At 46.5% G+C, this 16,087-nt stretch overlaps 1 protein-coding gene across 3 annotated transcripts; it reads left to right on the plus strand.

Annotated features, from left to right (window-relative positions):
- Positions 1 to 6,972: 6,972 nt before the first annotated feature.
- Positions 6,973 to 15,530, plus strand: LOC310670241 (uncharacterized protein). Of its 3 annotated transcripts, none has more exons than XM_083425202.1 (3): positions 6,973 to 7,035; positions 8,874 to 9,003; positions 10,338 to 15,530. In XM_083425202.1, exons 1-3 carry the CDS (start codon positions 7,030 to 7,032, stop codon positions 12,356 to 12,358), a joined length of 2,157 nt encoding a protein of 718 aa, XP_083281328.1. In that variant the 5' UTR covers positions 6,973 to 7,029; the 3' UTR covers positions 12,359 to 15,530. The 3 variants fall into 3 exon arrangements, with proteins under 3 accessions (XP_083281328.1, XP_083281326.1, XP_083281327.1); XM_083425200.1 differs by lacking the exon at positions 6,973 to 7,035 and adding an exon at positions 7,870 to 7,932; XM_083425201.1 differs by lacking the exon at positions 6,973 to 7,035 and adding an exon at positions 7,880 to 8,205.
- Positions 15,531 to 16,087: the final 557 nt, after the last annotated feature.

Consider the following 16,087-nt stretch of genomic DNA (forward strand, 5'->3'; position numbering starts at 1 on the left):
AGGATTTATGATCAAGAGGGGGAGGAAGCCACGGCTTTGCTATCATATCTGAGTTCTACATTTGACTTGGCAAGAACTACCCTGAAAAGATTGATGTCGGAGCAACAGGTCTGGGAAAGTTAATGAGCAGATGTTTAGACTGTATTTTATGGAAACGCTGAAATGGCATCTGCCGTTCAAAGAGGACCTTTGGATTAAGGTGAAAATCCACACAGGACTATAATAATGTTTGTTTCAATTCACTTGTGGAGACTTTCAGAGTTTATAAAGAAAAGAAAAAACGATAACAACAAGATTGGAAGACGATTGGTAAAGGATAACAACAAAGAGATGGAAAGATGGAACTCTGAACATCAAAGCAGCACAAATATGAGAGGATTGGACCCTTTTTGAGCTCGAAGCATGGGTACCCCCAACAAAAATTTAAAATTTGGCTAAATATTTGGAAATATTTGGAGTATATTATGTATTGGTATAATTTGGAATTAATGTGATTTGATTGGTTTGTTAATTATTATTTTTTTTTTTTAAAGAGAAGAACTGGCTCTGCATTCCATACAAAATGTTGTTGTACCTGCTGTTTGCTACAGAGACTGAATATTCCTTCCCCCAAGTTTTGGCCCTGCTCAAGAACCAGTTAAGCACTTCTATGCCCCATTCATTTAAACTGCTGAATAAACTTGGCCCTTCCATGAATCCCATTGAAATCTATAACATTATTATTATTCAGTTGTGTCTCAGCATATTTATGGGAAATGTCACTATTACAAAGTGTTTGGAAGAAGAGTTTGGACTTGATATTTCGCCTTTCACTCCCCTTAAGGAGTCTCAAAGCAGCTAACAATCTCCTTTCCCTTCCATCCCCACAACAGACACCCTGTGAGGAGCTGCATGTGGAGGAGCGGGGAAGCGAACCCAGCTCACCAGATTATGAGTCCACCGCTTTTAAGCACTACACCACACTGTCTCAAAGACTAATAGATGGCAGCTATACATAACCTTTAGCTTAAAAAATAGCAACAATATCTATCTAATGGAACAGTGCAGTGTACTAGCTAGTGTCATAGAATCATAAAATCATAGAGCTGGAAGAGACCGCACAGGCCATCTAGTCCAACCCCCTGCCATGCTGGAACACACAAGCAAAGCACGAGCAAACCACGTTTTTGGGCCATGGAGTGCCCAGGAAGCTGTGGATCCGAGTTTTTTGTGGTGCAAGCTGTGCTCCTGGCTATGACGTGTGATCTGACGTTGAGTTTGGGTTGTCCCAATGCAAAAAGCGTGAGAATCCATGAGGATCCGTGTTTCAAAACCACGTTTTTGTACCACGGAACAACCAGGAAACCATGGATCTTAATTTTTTGTTGTGCAGGCTGTGCCCCTGTACATAATGTTTGATTTGACAGTGAGTTTGGGCTGGCCCAATGGGAAAAGCATGAGGATCCGACCTTCAAAACCACGTTTTTGGGCCACGGCGTTGCCAGATAACCGTGGATTTGAGTTTTTTGCTGTACAGGCTGTGCCCCTGGCCATGATGTGTCATTTGACGGTGAGTTTGGGGTGGCCCAATGGAAAAAGCATGAGGATCCGTGAGGATCCGTGCTTCAAAACCACGTTTTTGGTCCACGGTTTCTTCAGGAAGCCGTGGATCCGTGATTTTTGTGGTGCATGCTATGCCCATGGCCATGATGTTTGATCTGCTGGTGACTTTGGGCCGATCTGGTGCGAAAATCATGAGGATCCATGAGGATCCGTGCTTCGAAACCACGTTTTTGGGCCACGGTATGGCCAGGCAGGCGTGGATCTGAGTTTTTGTGGTGCAGGCTGTGCCCCTGGCTATGATGTGTGATTTGACCGTTGGTTTGGGTGGGCCCAATGCTAAAAGCGTGAGGATCCATGAGGATCCGTGCTTCGAAACCACATTTTTGGTCCACGGTTTCGCCAGGAAGCCGTGGATCCGTGATTTTTGTGTTGCATGCTGTGCCCATGGCCATGATGTGTCATTTGACGGTGACTTTGGGCTGATCTAGTGCAAAAATCATGAGGATCCATGCTTTGAAACCACGTTTTTGGGCCACGGTATGGCCAAGCAGGCATGGATCTGAGTTTTTTGTGGTGCAGGCTGTGCCCCTGGCTATGATATGATGTTTGACAGTGATTTAGGGGTGGCCCAGTGCAAAAAGCATGAGGATCCATGAGGATCCGTGCTTCAAAACGTTTTTGGGCTATGGTGTCGCCAGGAAGCCGTGGATCCGTGATTTTGGTGCTGGATGCTGTGCCCATAGCCATGAAATTTGATCTGATGGTGACTTTGGGCTGATCTAGTGCAAAAATCATGAGGATCCATGAGGATCCGTGTTTTTTAACCATGTTTTTGCGATCCTGCGTCCCCCCGAAACAGTGGCTGCGTGATTTTTTTGATGCTTTCTACAGAGTAAGACATGGTCTACAGTATCATGGTGTTTTTATTTTGTTTCAATATAAAAATCATATGAATTCTTGAGGATCCGTGCCTCGGATCCATGTTTTTGTGGTGCTGCAGCGCGGCAAAGTGTTGGATCCACATTTTTTATAGTCCAGTCTGTAGTCCTGCCTTCCAGGTGTGATTTGACACTGCATTTGTTGGAGTTATTTATAAAAAAGTGCAGGATCCATGAGGATCCGTGGATGGGCTACCTCTCCCCCTACTGGTACCCTCTCCACCATCGTCCTGGAGCCTCCTCTCCGCCTCCCGCTCGGATGGCAGTTTCCTGACAGGTAGCAAGCCACCAGAGGTCCTGCCTTTTTGGTGGAGTTTGACTGTCAGAACCACAAAGGGGTTATAGCTGGCAAAGTCAATGTGCCATGTTGACCATCTTTAATGGATTGAGATTCAGGTGACGCTGTTTCTTTCTTCCAGACTCACACGCCTAAAAACAGGTCAATAAATCCAGGGAAACATCTAGCCAGCGCCACAAAGCTGTAGATCCATGATTTTTGTGGTCAGATCTGTGGTTATATACAAGATCTTTGAATAAAGGGTGAGTTAGGGGTTTGCCCAATGCAAAAAGCGTGAGGATCCATGAGGATCCGTGCTTCAAAACCACGTTTTTGGGCCACGGAGTGGCCAGGAAGCCGTGGATCCATGATTTTTGTGGTGCAGTCTGTGCCCCTGGACATGATGTGTGATTTGACGGTGAGTTTGGGTTGGCCCAATGCAAAAAGCGTGAGGATCCATGAGGATCCGTGCTTCAAAACCACGTTTTTGGGCCACAGAGTAGCCAGGAAGCCGTGGATCCATAATTTTTGTGGTGCAGTCTGTCTGCATGGGAATGATGTGTGATTTGACAGTGAGTTTGGGGTGGCCCAATGCAAAAAGCATGGGGATCCATGAGGATCCGTGCTTCAAAACCACGTTTTTGGGCCACGGAGTGGCCAGGAAGCCGTCGATCCGTGATTTTTGTGGTGCAGTCTGTGCCCCTGGACATGATGTGTGATTTGACAGTGAGTTTGGGGTGGCCCAATGCAAAAAGCATGGGGATCCATGAGGATCCGTGCTTCAAAACCACGTTTTTGGGCCACGGAGTGGCCAGGAAGCCGTCGATCCGTGATTTTTGTGGTGCAGTCTGTGCCCCTGGACATGATGTGTGATTTGATGGTGAGTTTGGGTTGGCCCAATGCAAAAAGCGTGAGGATCCATGAGGATCCGTGCTTCAAAACCACGTTTTTGGGCCATGGAGTGGCCAGGAAGCCGTGGATCCGAGTTTTTTGTGGTGCAGTCTGTGCCCCTGGACACGATGTGTGATTTGATGGTGAGTTTGGGTTGGCCCAATGCAAAAAGCGTGAGGATCCATGAGGATCCGTGCTTCAAAACCACGTTTTTGGGCCACGGAGTGGCCAGGTAGCCGTGGATCCATGATTTTTGTGGTGCAGTCTGTGCCCCTGGACATGATGTGTGATTTGACGGTGAGTTTGGGTTGGCCCAATGCAAAAAGCGTGAGGATCCATGAGGATCCGTGCTTCAAAACCACGTTTTTGGGCCACGGAGTAGCCAGGAAGCCGTGGATCCATAATTTTTGTGGTGCAGTCTGTCTGCATGGGAATGATGTGTGATTTGACAGTGAGTTTGGGGTGGCCCAATGCAAAAAGCATGGGGATCCATGAGGATCCGTGCTTCAAAACCACGTTTTTGGGCCACGGAGTGGCCAGGAAGCCATCGATCCGTGATTTTTGTGGTGCAGTCTGTGCCCCTGGACATGATGTGTGATTTGATGGTGAGTTTGGGTTGGCCCAATGCAAAAAGCGTGAGGATCCATGAGGATCCGTGCTTCAAAACCATGTTTTTGGGCCACGGTGTGGCCAGGAAGCCATGGATCCATGATTTCTGTGGTGTACGATGTGCCCCTGGACATGATGTGTAATTTGACAGTGAGTTTGGGCTGATCTAGTGCCAAAATCATGAGGATTCATGAGGATCCGTGTTTTTAACCATGTTTTTGCGCCATTGCGGCACCACGAAACAGTGGATGCGTGATTTTTTTGGTTCCTCCTACAGACTAAGACATGGTCTACAGTATCATGGTGTTTTTATTTTGTTTCAATATAAAAATCATATGAATTCATGAGGATCCGTGCCTCGGATCCATGTTTTTGTGGTGCTGCAGCGCGGCAAAGTGTTGGATCCATGTTTTTTATAGTCCAGTTTGTAGGTGTGCCTTCTAGGTGTGATTTGACACTGCATTTGTTGGAATTATTTTTTAAAAAGTGGAGGATCCATGAGGATCCGTGTAGATCCGCCTTTTATGCAGACCCATTAATTTCCTTAATCCAGTTCACCAATAATTTAATAGGGACTCTCCATCACTAGCTGCAAACTGTGGTTGCAGGTGAAAAATATAAGATCTCCTTCACCAGATCCAGCGCCGAGGGCCTTGTGGCGGTTCCCTCATTGCGAGGAGTGAGGTTACAGGGAACCAGACAGACGGCCTTCTCGGTAGTGGCACCTGCCCTGTGGAACACCCTTCCTTCAGATCTGAAGGAAATAAGCAACTATCCTTAAAAGACATCTGAACGCAGCCCTGTTTAGGGAAGTTTTTAATATTTAATGCTGTACTGTTTTTAACATTTGATTGGGAGCCGCCCAGAGTGGCTGGGGAGACTCAGCCAGATGGGCGGGGTATAAATAAATTATTATTATTATTATTATTATTATTATTATTATTCTCTTGACTTCAGTCTGGCTCCAACCGGAAACCCACACTCAAGATAACAGATCCTGCAGCTCCTCATCGCAGTACAATCCCTTGTTGGATTCCGTCCAACTCTACAATTCTATTATTCTATTATTCGTTAATTCATCACCTTCCATGCAGACTCCCTTGAAATGTGTTGGACGCTCATTCATTGGAGGCTTTTAAACAGAGTCTGGGTGGCAATCTGTCAGTGATATCCTGTGTGACAGGGGGTTGGACTAGAGGAGCTTCGGAGAGTCCCATTCAAAACACTACTATGATTCTATACAATCATCTCAGCTGTGCTCTTACATTGTATAGAAGGGAACTATTTATGGCAGCATATTGGACATGTAGGGACCCGGGTGGCGCTGTGGGTTAAAGCCTCAGTGCCTAGGGCTTGCTGATCAAAAGGTCAGCGGTTCGAATCCCCGCGGCGGGGTGCGCTCCCGCTGTTCGGTCCCAGCGCCTGCCAAACTAGCAGTTCGAAAGCACTCTCGGGTGCAAGTAGATAAATAGGGACCGCTTACTAGCGGGAAGGTAAACGGGTGTTTCTGTGTGCGGCTCTGGCTCGCCAGAGCAGCGATGTCACGCTGGCCACGTGACCCGGAAGTGTCTTCGGACAGCGCTGGCCCCCGGCCTCTTGAGTGAGATGGGCGCACAACCCTAGAGTCTGTCAAGACTGGCCCGTACGGGCAGGGGTACCTTTACCTTTTTTATTGGAGATGTAATAAAGATAATGCTTCTTCGATACATATGTTTATGCAATATCCTATGCTTATGAAGTTTTGGGAGAAAGTCCCTGATTGTTATATTATAAATATTACTTTTTGGGGACGGGGGGGGGGTTAGTACTGTCAGAGGATAACATTATTTTAAATTACGTTGGATTTGACAACCTGTCAACATAAATGGTTTTGCTGTGCTCTCGCTACAGCTAAAAGACTTGAGTCAGTGGAATGATAAATCTATAGTCGCCCTTTATTCTAACAACTCTTGCAACAGACAGACAGATAGCTTATAGACACAGATTGTGTCTGGACAAATAGAATGACATTTGGAATACATTTATAAAAAAATACAGTGGGTTAAACAGATAGGTAGATAGATAGATAGATAATTTATTACGGTCGGAGACCAGCTTATAAAACACACTTGGAGATACAATCCCAGAAAGAAAACAAACAGTTAAAACAATGTACAACAATAAATTATAAATTTATAAATGCGATAAGCATATGGACACTTAAAACTTTAAGATAAGCTACCGCATAGATATGACCCAGAGTCACCCATGGAACCGAGTTTGGGGGTTTTCTTCACAAACTAGTTTGAGTCGGGGGATGGTCTGCGCCTACAGATCTGTACACAGTGGGTTACAGATAAATGTATATGTATTAGAATAATAATTTCACTCATATACCTTTGTATTATGGAATTATAGTGGTTGTTTCTTTTAATGCTCCTTTTCCTTTTTTCGCGTTATTTTGCTCAATCGAAATGTTTTCAATAAAACAGAATTAAAATAAATAAACCAGCAGCAACATCATACTAAACCAACACTCAAGGCAAAGCTCCCATGGTGCTGATGGGAGGGCACCAGCTTGGGGAAGGCTGCATAGTGGCATCTTACGGTAGCAGCCTTTCAGCTGTCACAAGACTCTGAAAATACTTCTCCCACCCCACCGCCTTCTCCTCCTCCCGTTAACAGGGTTAAGGAGAGCGAGCCTTCGTTCCTAGAGAGGCCGCGAGAGCCTCTTCCGGCTTCGCTCAACCTTGGCTGGAGGACCCGAGGGAGCAGGGCAGCTGGTGGGCGGTGATGTCGGTGAGTGTGAAAAGCGCCCGCTTTCGGGTTCAGCAGAGCCCTTCGTCAGGCTGGAGGCTAAGCAGAGCAAGGGACAGAGGAGAGGGGTGGGGAAAAGGGCCTGGCGACGTTGCGGCCACAAAGCCCACATTTAATGCATTTAATCCCAGTCTTCTATGGGGAGGAGACTGCAAGCTCCGTTGGGTAAGGGCGTAGTAGTTTGCTCTGCAAGTTTCAGGTTACACCGAGGGCTGCTGGGAGAAAAGAGCACACAATGGCTGACCCCTCGTTTGTTTTAATATATATATATATATATATATATATATATATATATATATAATAGATAAATAAAACTGACATGTCTCCACAGCCCCAGATGTAAATCTGCAGTCTCCTCCAACCCTCCCTCTTAAAGCTGTTACTAAATACTATATTTAATAACGCACACCTTCTTGTTTGCTTAACAGTCTCTTGACAGCAGGAAGCGGAAAAGTTGGCCTCTGTTTTCCTATATTTTGGCTATTGTGTCCAAATCGATGCCGTTTGAGAGGTCTTGGGATCGCTTCCAGACTGTCACTATTTTTGAGCGTTTGGGGTATTTGGGGGATTCAGTCACATCGGTACAGCCAATAGAGGTTTCCCAACTGACGTTACTGGCTCAAACCACAGCAAAATCTTTACAGTGCAGAGAGGAAACAGCAAAGTCATCAATTTTCTCAACTGAAATTGAAGTTTTTTTGTGGGGGCGGGAATGCAGATGAAAACACAGACATTCATAATTCAACAGCAACAACAATCTCTTCTTAAGATTTGGAAACATGCATTGTCGCTGAATATTGACCTTATTCTTTGTTTCCATTTGGCAGAAGAATTCCCCATGAAGAATATTGATTTATGATTATACCCTGCAGAGAGAGGGTAATATTTTCAGGCAGTGCATTGATTTTTGGAGGGAACAAGTACTTGGAGTGCTTCTGGCTCAGCCCCGTTTTTTACTACAGTGTCTGCTGAGCTGAGAAATGTGTCTGCCTGGATCTCCAGCTGCATTAGCAGGACTGAAGCAGAAGGGGATTCAGTGCGCCTTGAATCAGAGAAAGGAAGAGGAAAGGGCCTTTCTGTCGACGTAGTCGTAGTCAAGATTACTAGGAAATTCTATCAAAGACGGAGTGCTCCAGTCATATTATGAAAAAGGTCTTGAAATAGATGATGAGAGGATTATAATTTTAAAAGAGGTTTTGAAGAAGAGAGAGAATTACAGTGGTACCTCGGGTTACATACGCTTCAGGTTACAGACTCCACTAACCCAGAAACAGTTCTTCAGGTTAAGAACTTTGCTTCAGGATGAGAACAGAAATCTTGCTCCGGCAGCAGCAGGAGGCCCCATTAGCTAAAGTGGTGCTTCAGGTTAAGAACAGTTTCAGGTTAAGAACAGACCTCTGGAACAAATTAAGTACTTAACCCAAAGTACCACTGTATAAATTTTTGACGGAGGCCCTTTAAAAGAAAAATATCTGCTTTAGATGGGAATTCCCTGAAGGGATTTCCTTTACTTTTAAAGGCAAAAAAACAGAGGTGTGTAGATTTAGACAGAACAGAATATGGGAAACAGATTCAAAAGAAAGGAAATTACCAAATGCTTTTTTCTTATATGGTGTCCAATCTCCCTTCCCATCAGGGCAAGAGGGTCTTTCGACAGTCAAAGCTTTCCCCAAAGGATCCTGGGAACTGTAGTTTGTTAAGCATCCTCAGAGTTCGTAGGAGTCCCCTCCCCTTCCTCACAGAGCTATAATTTCCAGAGTGGTCCTCTTTCCTTTTCTGCCCCTCTTTACTGAACAAGATCTCTGCTGCTCTGTTGCTAGGTTCTGAGTCCGCAGAAGCAAGAAAAAATGAATCTCCCCGAGACAGAGGACGCTCTTCAAGACACTTGGCAGGGATTGCTCTTCCAGGATATCAAGCAAGAGGCCGATGATGGAGTTGCGACCTTCTCAGGCAAGGATCCTCTTTGCTTGATTGCCCTCTCATCCTGTCCTGGGACTCCCGCCCCCTCCAATTTGACCCCAAAGGATCAGTATTGACCACTTTGGGAAACTGTGCTCTAGAGATGGGGAATGATAGACATTCTGCTGTTAATCACCATGATTATTGGTCATTTATGGATCTAATCTCCATGAATTTAGAGTCATACATACCCCCTGGTTGGTTGGTTTTTAAAGCCGGAGATTATTTAATTACCGTATTTTTTGCTCTATAAGACTCTCTTTTTCCCTCCTAAAAAATAAGGGGAAATGTGTTTGCGTCTTATGGAGCGAATGCAGGCTGCGCAGCTATCCCAGAAGCCAGAACAGCAAGAGGGATTGCTGCTTTCACTGTGCAGTGATCCCTCTTGCTGTTCTGGCTTCTGAGATTCAGAATATTTTTTTTCTTGTTTTCCTCCTCCAAAAACTAGGTGTGTCTTGTGGTCTGGTGCGTCTTATAGAGCAAAAAATACGGTATTTGATGTATTTATTATCCCACCTTTCTACCACGGCAGCTTACAGGTCAGTACAGTCAAACCTCAGCTCTTGAACGGCTCTGTTTTCAAACGTTTTGGCTTCCGAATGCCGAAAACCTGGGAGTAAATGCTCCAGTGTTCTAATGTTTTTCGGAAGACAATTGTCCGATGCGGCTTCCGCTTGAGTGCAGGAAGCTCTTGCAACCAATCGGAAGCCGTGCCTCAGTTGTCGGACGTTTCAAAAGCCAAATGGGCTTCCAGAATGGATTATGTTCAACAACCTGAGGTTTGACTGTATCAAATACAAAGGAATAAAACTATCTTAACAGGAAACAATAGTTAAAAGTACATTGGAACACATTTAAAACCAGGCTTAAGATGCAGTTTGCCCTGACAGCGGCCTAGTGGTCTGCATCGCCTGCACCTTGGTTTTCAAAAGCCTGGATTAATAGGGAGGCCTTAGGATAACAAAAAGGAAGGCAGTTTAACATCTCCTGAGAGGGAATTCCACAGTATGGGGGCTGCCACAGAAAAGGCTCTGTGCTTCTGACAGAGAGAATGGCTTCACCTGAGGAGCTCAGCATCCAGGCAAGTTCGTATAGGGAGATCTGATGTTTCAGGTGGGGCTTCCAAGCACTTTTCAAAGGCAGCCCCACCTAGAGCAGGTTACAGTAGTCTAACTGGGATGTAATTCAGGCATGTGGCACCGTCGCTGTTTCCATGCAGCTGCTCCTAGTGTGTAGCCAGTGCTTCCTTCCTTCCTTTCTCTGCCCCTCCATCTCTCTCCAAAAAAAAAAAGACGCACATTGCAATTCTGTTCTTATTCCGGCAGGTGATGCGTGGATGTGTGGGAATGAGCCAAATCAGGCTGGAAACCCTGCGGAAGTGGAACCACATGCGATGCTACTGAGAGGAGCGGAACAGAATTTATCTTGGAGCCCCAGTCTGGGAGATGAAGCCTCTGAGAGCCAGCAGGGAAACTGCCTAGCAGAAGAGGAGGACAACTTGATTGATCACCAGGGCAGGTACGAGGAACTGGAGGACAGAATATTCCAGCAGGGTCTCCCTGAGGATCAGCACGAAAAAGGACCCCTTGGGGGTGTAGAAGTCTTAAGGGAGACGTCTGATCTTCTGGCACATGGAATAATCCAAGCCGACAGAGCTCTGTTCAAATGCCCAGATTGTGGCCAAAACTTTAACAGTAGATCGGTCCTCATTAAACATCAGAGGATCCACACGGGAGAGAAGCCTTTCAAGTGCTCCGTTTGTGGGAAGGGCTTCCGCCAACACTCTCACCTTGTTAACCACGAGAGAATTCACACCGGAGAGAAACCGTACAGCTGTCCCAGCTGCGGGAAAAGCTTTGGTGACCCCTCGCACCTCATCAGGCACAAGAGGACCCACATGAGAGAGAGGCCGTACAAGTGCTTGGTGTGTGGAAAGAGTTTCTGCACAGGGAACGAGCTTCTCATGCATGAGAGAATCCACACGAGCGAGAAACCGTGCCAGTGCGCTGCCTGTGGGCAAAGCTTCACCAGGATGTCGGTCCTCATTAGCCACCAGAGGATGCATACAGGGGAGAAGCCGCACAAATGCTCCGAGTGCGAGAAGTGCTTCCAATACAATTCGCAGCTCGCAAAACATCAGAGAATCCACACAGGAGAGAAGCCCTACGAATGCTCAGAGTGTGGGAAGTGCTTCCGGCAGCATTCCCAGCTCGTGAACCACCAGGGCATCCACACGGGCGAGAAGCCCTACAAATGCCCCGAGTGCGGGAAGTGCTTCCGGCAGCAGTCGCAACTTGTGAAACACCAGAGAATCCACACGGGAGAGAAGCCCTACAAGTGCGCGGAGTGCGGAAAATGCTTCCGGCAGCACTCTCAGCTCGGGAGCCACCAGAGAATCCACACAGGGGAGAGGCCATATGCGTGTTCAGATTGTGGGAGGGCCTTCAGCGACCCGTCTCACCTCAACAGACACAAAAGAACCCATACCGGAGAGAAACCTTGCGAGTGCTCTGTTTGCGGGAAGAGCTTTAGCACCAGTGCCTATCTTACGACTCACATGAGAATCCACACAGGAGAGAAACCGTATCAGTGCTCAGAGTGTGGGAAAAGCTTCAACCACAATTCAGGTCTCCTTGCCCATGAGAGAATCCACAGGGGAGAGAAGCCATATAAATGCCCGGAATGTGGCCAAAGCTTTAGCAGCAGATCAGTCCTTATTAAACATCAGAGAATCCACACGGGAGAGAAACCTTTCAAATGCTCCATTTGCGGGAAGGACTTCCGCCAGCACTCGCAGCTCATGAACCATGAGAGAACCCACACGGGGGAGAAACCCTTTAGCTGCCCCGACTGCGGGAAAAGCTTCGGAGACCCCTCGCACCTGATCAGGCACAAGAGGACCCACACACGAGACAGGCCGTACAAATGCCTGGCCTGTGGGAAGAGCTTCTGCACAGGGAACGAGCTACTCGTGCACGAAAGGACCCACACGAGCGACAGGCCGTGTCGGTGCTCAGAATGCGGGAAGTGCTTCCGGAGGAGGTCAGCCCTTATCAGTCACCAGAGAATCCACTCGGGAGAGAAGCCGTACAAATGCTCCGAGTGCGGGAAGTGCTTCCGAGAGCGCTCCCCGCTTGTGAAACACCAGAGAATCCACACAGGGGAGAAACCTTACACGTGTTTGGAGTGTGGGAAGTGCTTCCGTCAGCTCTCGCAGCTTGTGAACCACCGGAGAATCCACACGGGGGAGAGGCCGTTCGTGTGTCCCGAATGTGGGCGGAACTTCAGCGACCCCTCGCACCTCTTCAGGCACAAGAAAATCCACGTAGCACGAGAAACCTTGTAAAGGTTTGCGCCGTCTACCTTCTTCCTCATCCGAGAATCCAAATCATTGAGTTAGGAGAGAAACCGTATCAGCAATTGAGAGTGCAGGGTAAAAGCTTTGACCACGTTTATGGCTCCACAGCAGAGAGAAACTGTACAAAGGTGCAGATTGCAGGAAAAGCTTCCATGGTGGCTGACGGATCATCGCACACAGGAAAGCAAAAACGGTGCAGAAAGAAGATTACGGGGGCAGGTTTTTTTAGCCAGGCTGAGCTAGTTTCTCACCAGAGCAGGGTTGGTCTCAAAACTGTTCACCTCCAGCAAACACTTAAAAGGGCTGAAACTTACTTAACCCACCAGCAACAAACATGAGGCCCACCAGTCACAAGATGCGAGGGCAGAGCCAGTCGCAAAACAGTGGCAGATCTGAGATGAAGTTCAGCACAATCAGCTGAAAACCGCTGCTCCCTGATCTCAGTTTCTAAATTCTTTGCCTTAGCAATTTCCCTGTAACACAGAGCTCCACAGTTCAGCTTTCCTCAAGCTGTGAGCAGTATCATGGAAGAATCATGATAGCTTTGTTCTAGGCAGAATTTTGCTCTAAGTGGAGAAGTCAAATTATTTTATGTTTCCTTTCTCTCCATGCATCTCTCACAAGTACTTTTATTAACCTCCTGCTATTTCTTCTCCCTTCCTCCCTTCACCGTTCCCTATGCCCACTCCAAGCTGCCAGTTTCTTTCATACCTCCTATAACAGTTTTCTTCCTTCTTTCCTTTCATTTCTATTCTCAGGTGTGTGGGGATTTCTTACGGGAAGGGCGAAATATTATTATTGTTATTTGAAATATTAACCTTTGAATATGTGATTCCCCTCAATATTTCCTCTGGCCGGTTCCCTCCAGAGGAAGATCTTCATTTCTTCCTGCTCCTCTAAATTTCTGTCTCCCAGGAAACTTGACCCGGTGTGCGATAGAATTATGGTGCTGACATTGGTCCAACAGTTCGGGAACCAGACAGGCGAGTGACGAGAAAGCACTGGGCAGGTGATGGCGCTGAACTCCACCTGAGAGCGGATTGAGATTCCTGGCCCGCTGTTTTAAGAAATACGGTTTGCCCCTGGGCAAAAGAAGCCTGATGGACTACTCCAAGTTTAATGAACACCTGTTTACACACAGAACATAGGAATAGCCTGCTGGATCAAGCCAGGGGCCCATCTAGTCCAGCATTCTGTTCTCACAATGGCCAACCAGATGCCTCAATGGGAAGCTGGCTTGCAGGACTGATAAAACTGTCCCTAAATCAGTGGGTGGCCCTGTGGTCTAAACCACTGAGCCTCTTGAGCTTGCCAATCCTAAGGTTGGTAGTTTGAATCCCCGTGACGGGGTGAGCTCCCTTTGCTCTGTCCCAGCTCCTGCCAACCTAGCAGTTTGAAAGCACACCAGTGCGAGTAGATAAATAGGTACCACTGTGGCGGGAAGGTAAACGGCGTTTCCGTGCGCTCTGGCACTCATCACGGTGTCCTGTTGCGCCAGAAGCTGCTTAGTCATGCTGGCCATATGGCTCAGAAAGCAGTCTGTGGACAAACACCGGCTCTCTTGGCCTGAAAGCGGAATTGAGTGCTGCACCCAAAGTTGAATTCGACTGGACTTAACCAGAGGTCCTATACATTTACCCCAAATCAGCCATAAAGTTATAAGCTAAAAAGGTATTGATTTTGGACTATTGCAGAATGGCAGTGTGTGAAAGTAAGATGTTGAGACTGTAGTGGGTCAAAATTTTAATACCTTGGGGTTGGAAATATATTTAAATTTTGATTCACAACCGTCTCAGTATCGGCTTACCGGTGCTGATAGGTTTGTTCAGGGTGGTCACGCAGTATGAATACAGCACACAATCCCTGCTGGGTTGTAGAGCTCTTCCTCCAACAAGGATGAGCCTGACAGGCTGGATTGGACAGGAGGCCCAGCCAGCATCCTGCTTTCCCAGTGGCCAGATGCCCAATGGAACCCCAAAAGCAGGACCTGTGTGCAATAGCACTTTGCCCACTTGCGATTCCCAGCAGCTGTTATCCAGAGGTAAACTACCTCTGGCGGTAGAGGTAGAACTTAGCCAGCTTTATGCCCCATGAATTTGATTTAAAGCCGTTGCATCCTGCAGCAGCGAGTTCCATAGTTAAACTCTGCTTGCCCTGAATCTTCTAACATTCTGCTTTGCTGGATGTCCCCGAGTTATTAAAATGTGTTCTGAGAATGTAAGAACAGCTGGATCAGGCCAAGGAGCCCACCTGGTCCAGCTTCCTTAATTCCTCCAAACATCCAGCCAGAGTCCTCTGGGTGGGCCATAGCAGAGCATAAAGGACACATCCCTCCTATGCAACTGATACCCAGAGGTAGACTGGCCCTAGAGATGGAGTCTCCATTCGGCTGCCATGCCTTTGCTTAGGGTTGCCAAAACTTGTTTTAAACAACCCCCAGATTCAGGACAAAGCACCACCTTTCAGAAATTCACCCCGGACATTCTCCTACACATTAGTTATGTGACTGCCACCTTTATTTTAGATTAATTTTTTACCATTTTTAAACAGGTGTGGGTAGAGACCCCAGTAAGCTCATGTCAGATTGGAGAATTGTTCCTTTCCCAGTCATGAGAGCACTGTGTTGGTGGTTCAGGAGGGAGGTACTTCCAAGTGTGGTCCATGTTGAATTATTCCATATTTCTGAAGCTATGTATAATCCATGGAGAAATAAATATTTGCAGGGGGGGAATTGGCTTTCAGGTACTCAAAATTCTTCTAGAACTTTTGGGGGGAGTTTTGCTACCTGAATAAATTATCACCTTGCTTGGCATAACCTAGTCTGCAGTTTATTTCTATTTTGCAAAAAGATATGATAAATTATGGGGAGAAGGAAGGAGATATGCAGGACCCTGTAGCTGGATTCCAGCTCTGGGATCTCTGATGGACCCTTACTGGGTTCTGTGATTTCAGCAAGCATCACCCACATTGTCTTTCAAGCACCTCTGAATCCACAAGGACTAGAAATTTGAATTTTAAAAAACTGAGTTCCTTAGGAGACTTGAGTTGTGTCTTTTCTCATATTCCCTTTTTGGTGTACCTACATTCACAGCCTGTGCAGAACTGTACTTATGGTTTAACACACCATCCACAAATAAAAAAAAATATTTTGGAAAGAGCAGCACAGATTTGTGTGTGTTTTCTTACTGCCAGTTTCGTAAGCTTTATTCCAGCCTTCCAGCTCCCAGCCAATTATATAACACTTGATTTGTTTTCCTGCATTTTCTGTCTTGTCGTTGAAGCTGCAGGCAGTGACAAACTACCCAGACCTGGTTCCAGCCTCCATTTTTCCTAATATTTTATTACATTTTTAAATCCTGAACTGGGAGTTCTCCACACAGCAACATTTTATTGCAGAGCCCATTTGCCCCCCTCCCCTTTAACCAGATCACAAATGCACCAATTGGAGTTTGCTTTAGAAAGGAATTCATTCCAGTTCAAGTTTGACCCTTTACAAAACAAACTTCACAGTTCATCTAAAATAGGGTTTCCCAAACTTTGGTCTCTCTCCAGCTGTTTTTGGAATATAACTCCCATCATCTCTAGCTAGCAGAACCAGTAGTCAAGGATGGAAATTGCAGTCCATAAAAACAGCTGGAGACCCAAGTTTGGAAACCCTGATCCTTGGCAATCTCCCTCCAAAAGTACTCAGAAGTTTACATGCTGCTGTGCTGAAGT

Source organism: Podarcis tiliguerta (assembly GCF_965153285.1).
Source record: "Podarcis tiliguerta genome assembly, chromosome: 2".
Lineage (NCBI taxonomy): Eukaryota > Metazoa > Chordata > Lepidosauria > Squamata > Lacertidae > Podarcis > Podarcis tiliguerta.

What these genes read in the sequence shown, in the direction of transcription:
- LOC310670241 (XM_083425200.1), top strand. Translation starts at nt 7,909, where the DNA reads ATGATTATACCCTGCAGAGAGAGG. An exon ending in TTATACCCTGCAGAGAGAGG is followed by an intron (nt 7,933 to 8,873) that starts GTAATATTTTCA and finishes CTCTGTTGCTAG; the next exon opens with GTTCTGAGTCCGCAGAAGCA. An exon ending in TGGAGTTGCGACCTTCTCAG is followed by an intron (nt 9,004 to 10,337) that starts GCAAGGATCCTC and finishes TTATTCCGGCAG; the next exon opens with GTGATGCGTGGATGTGTGGG.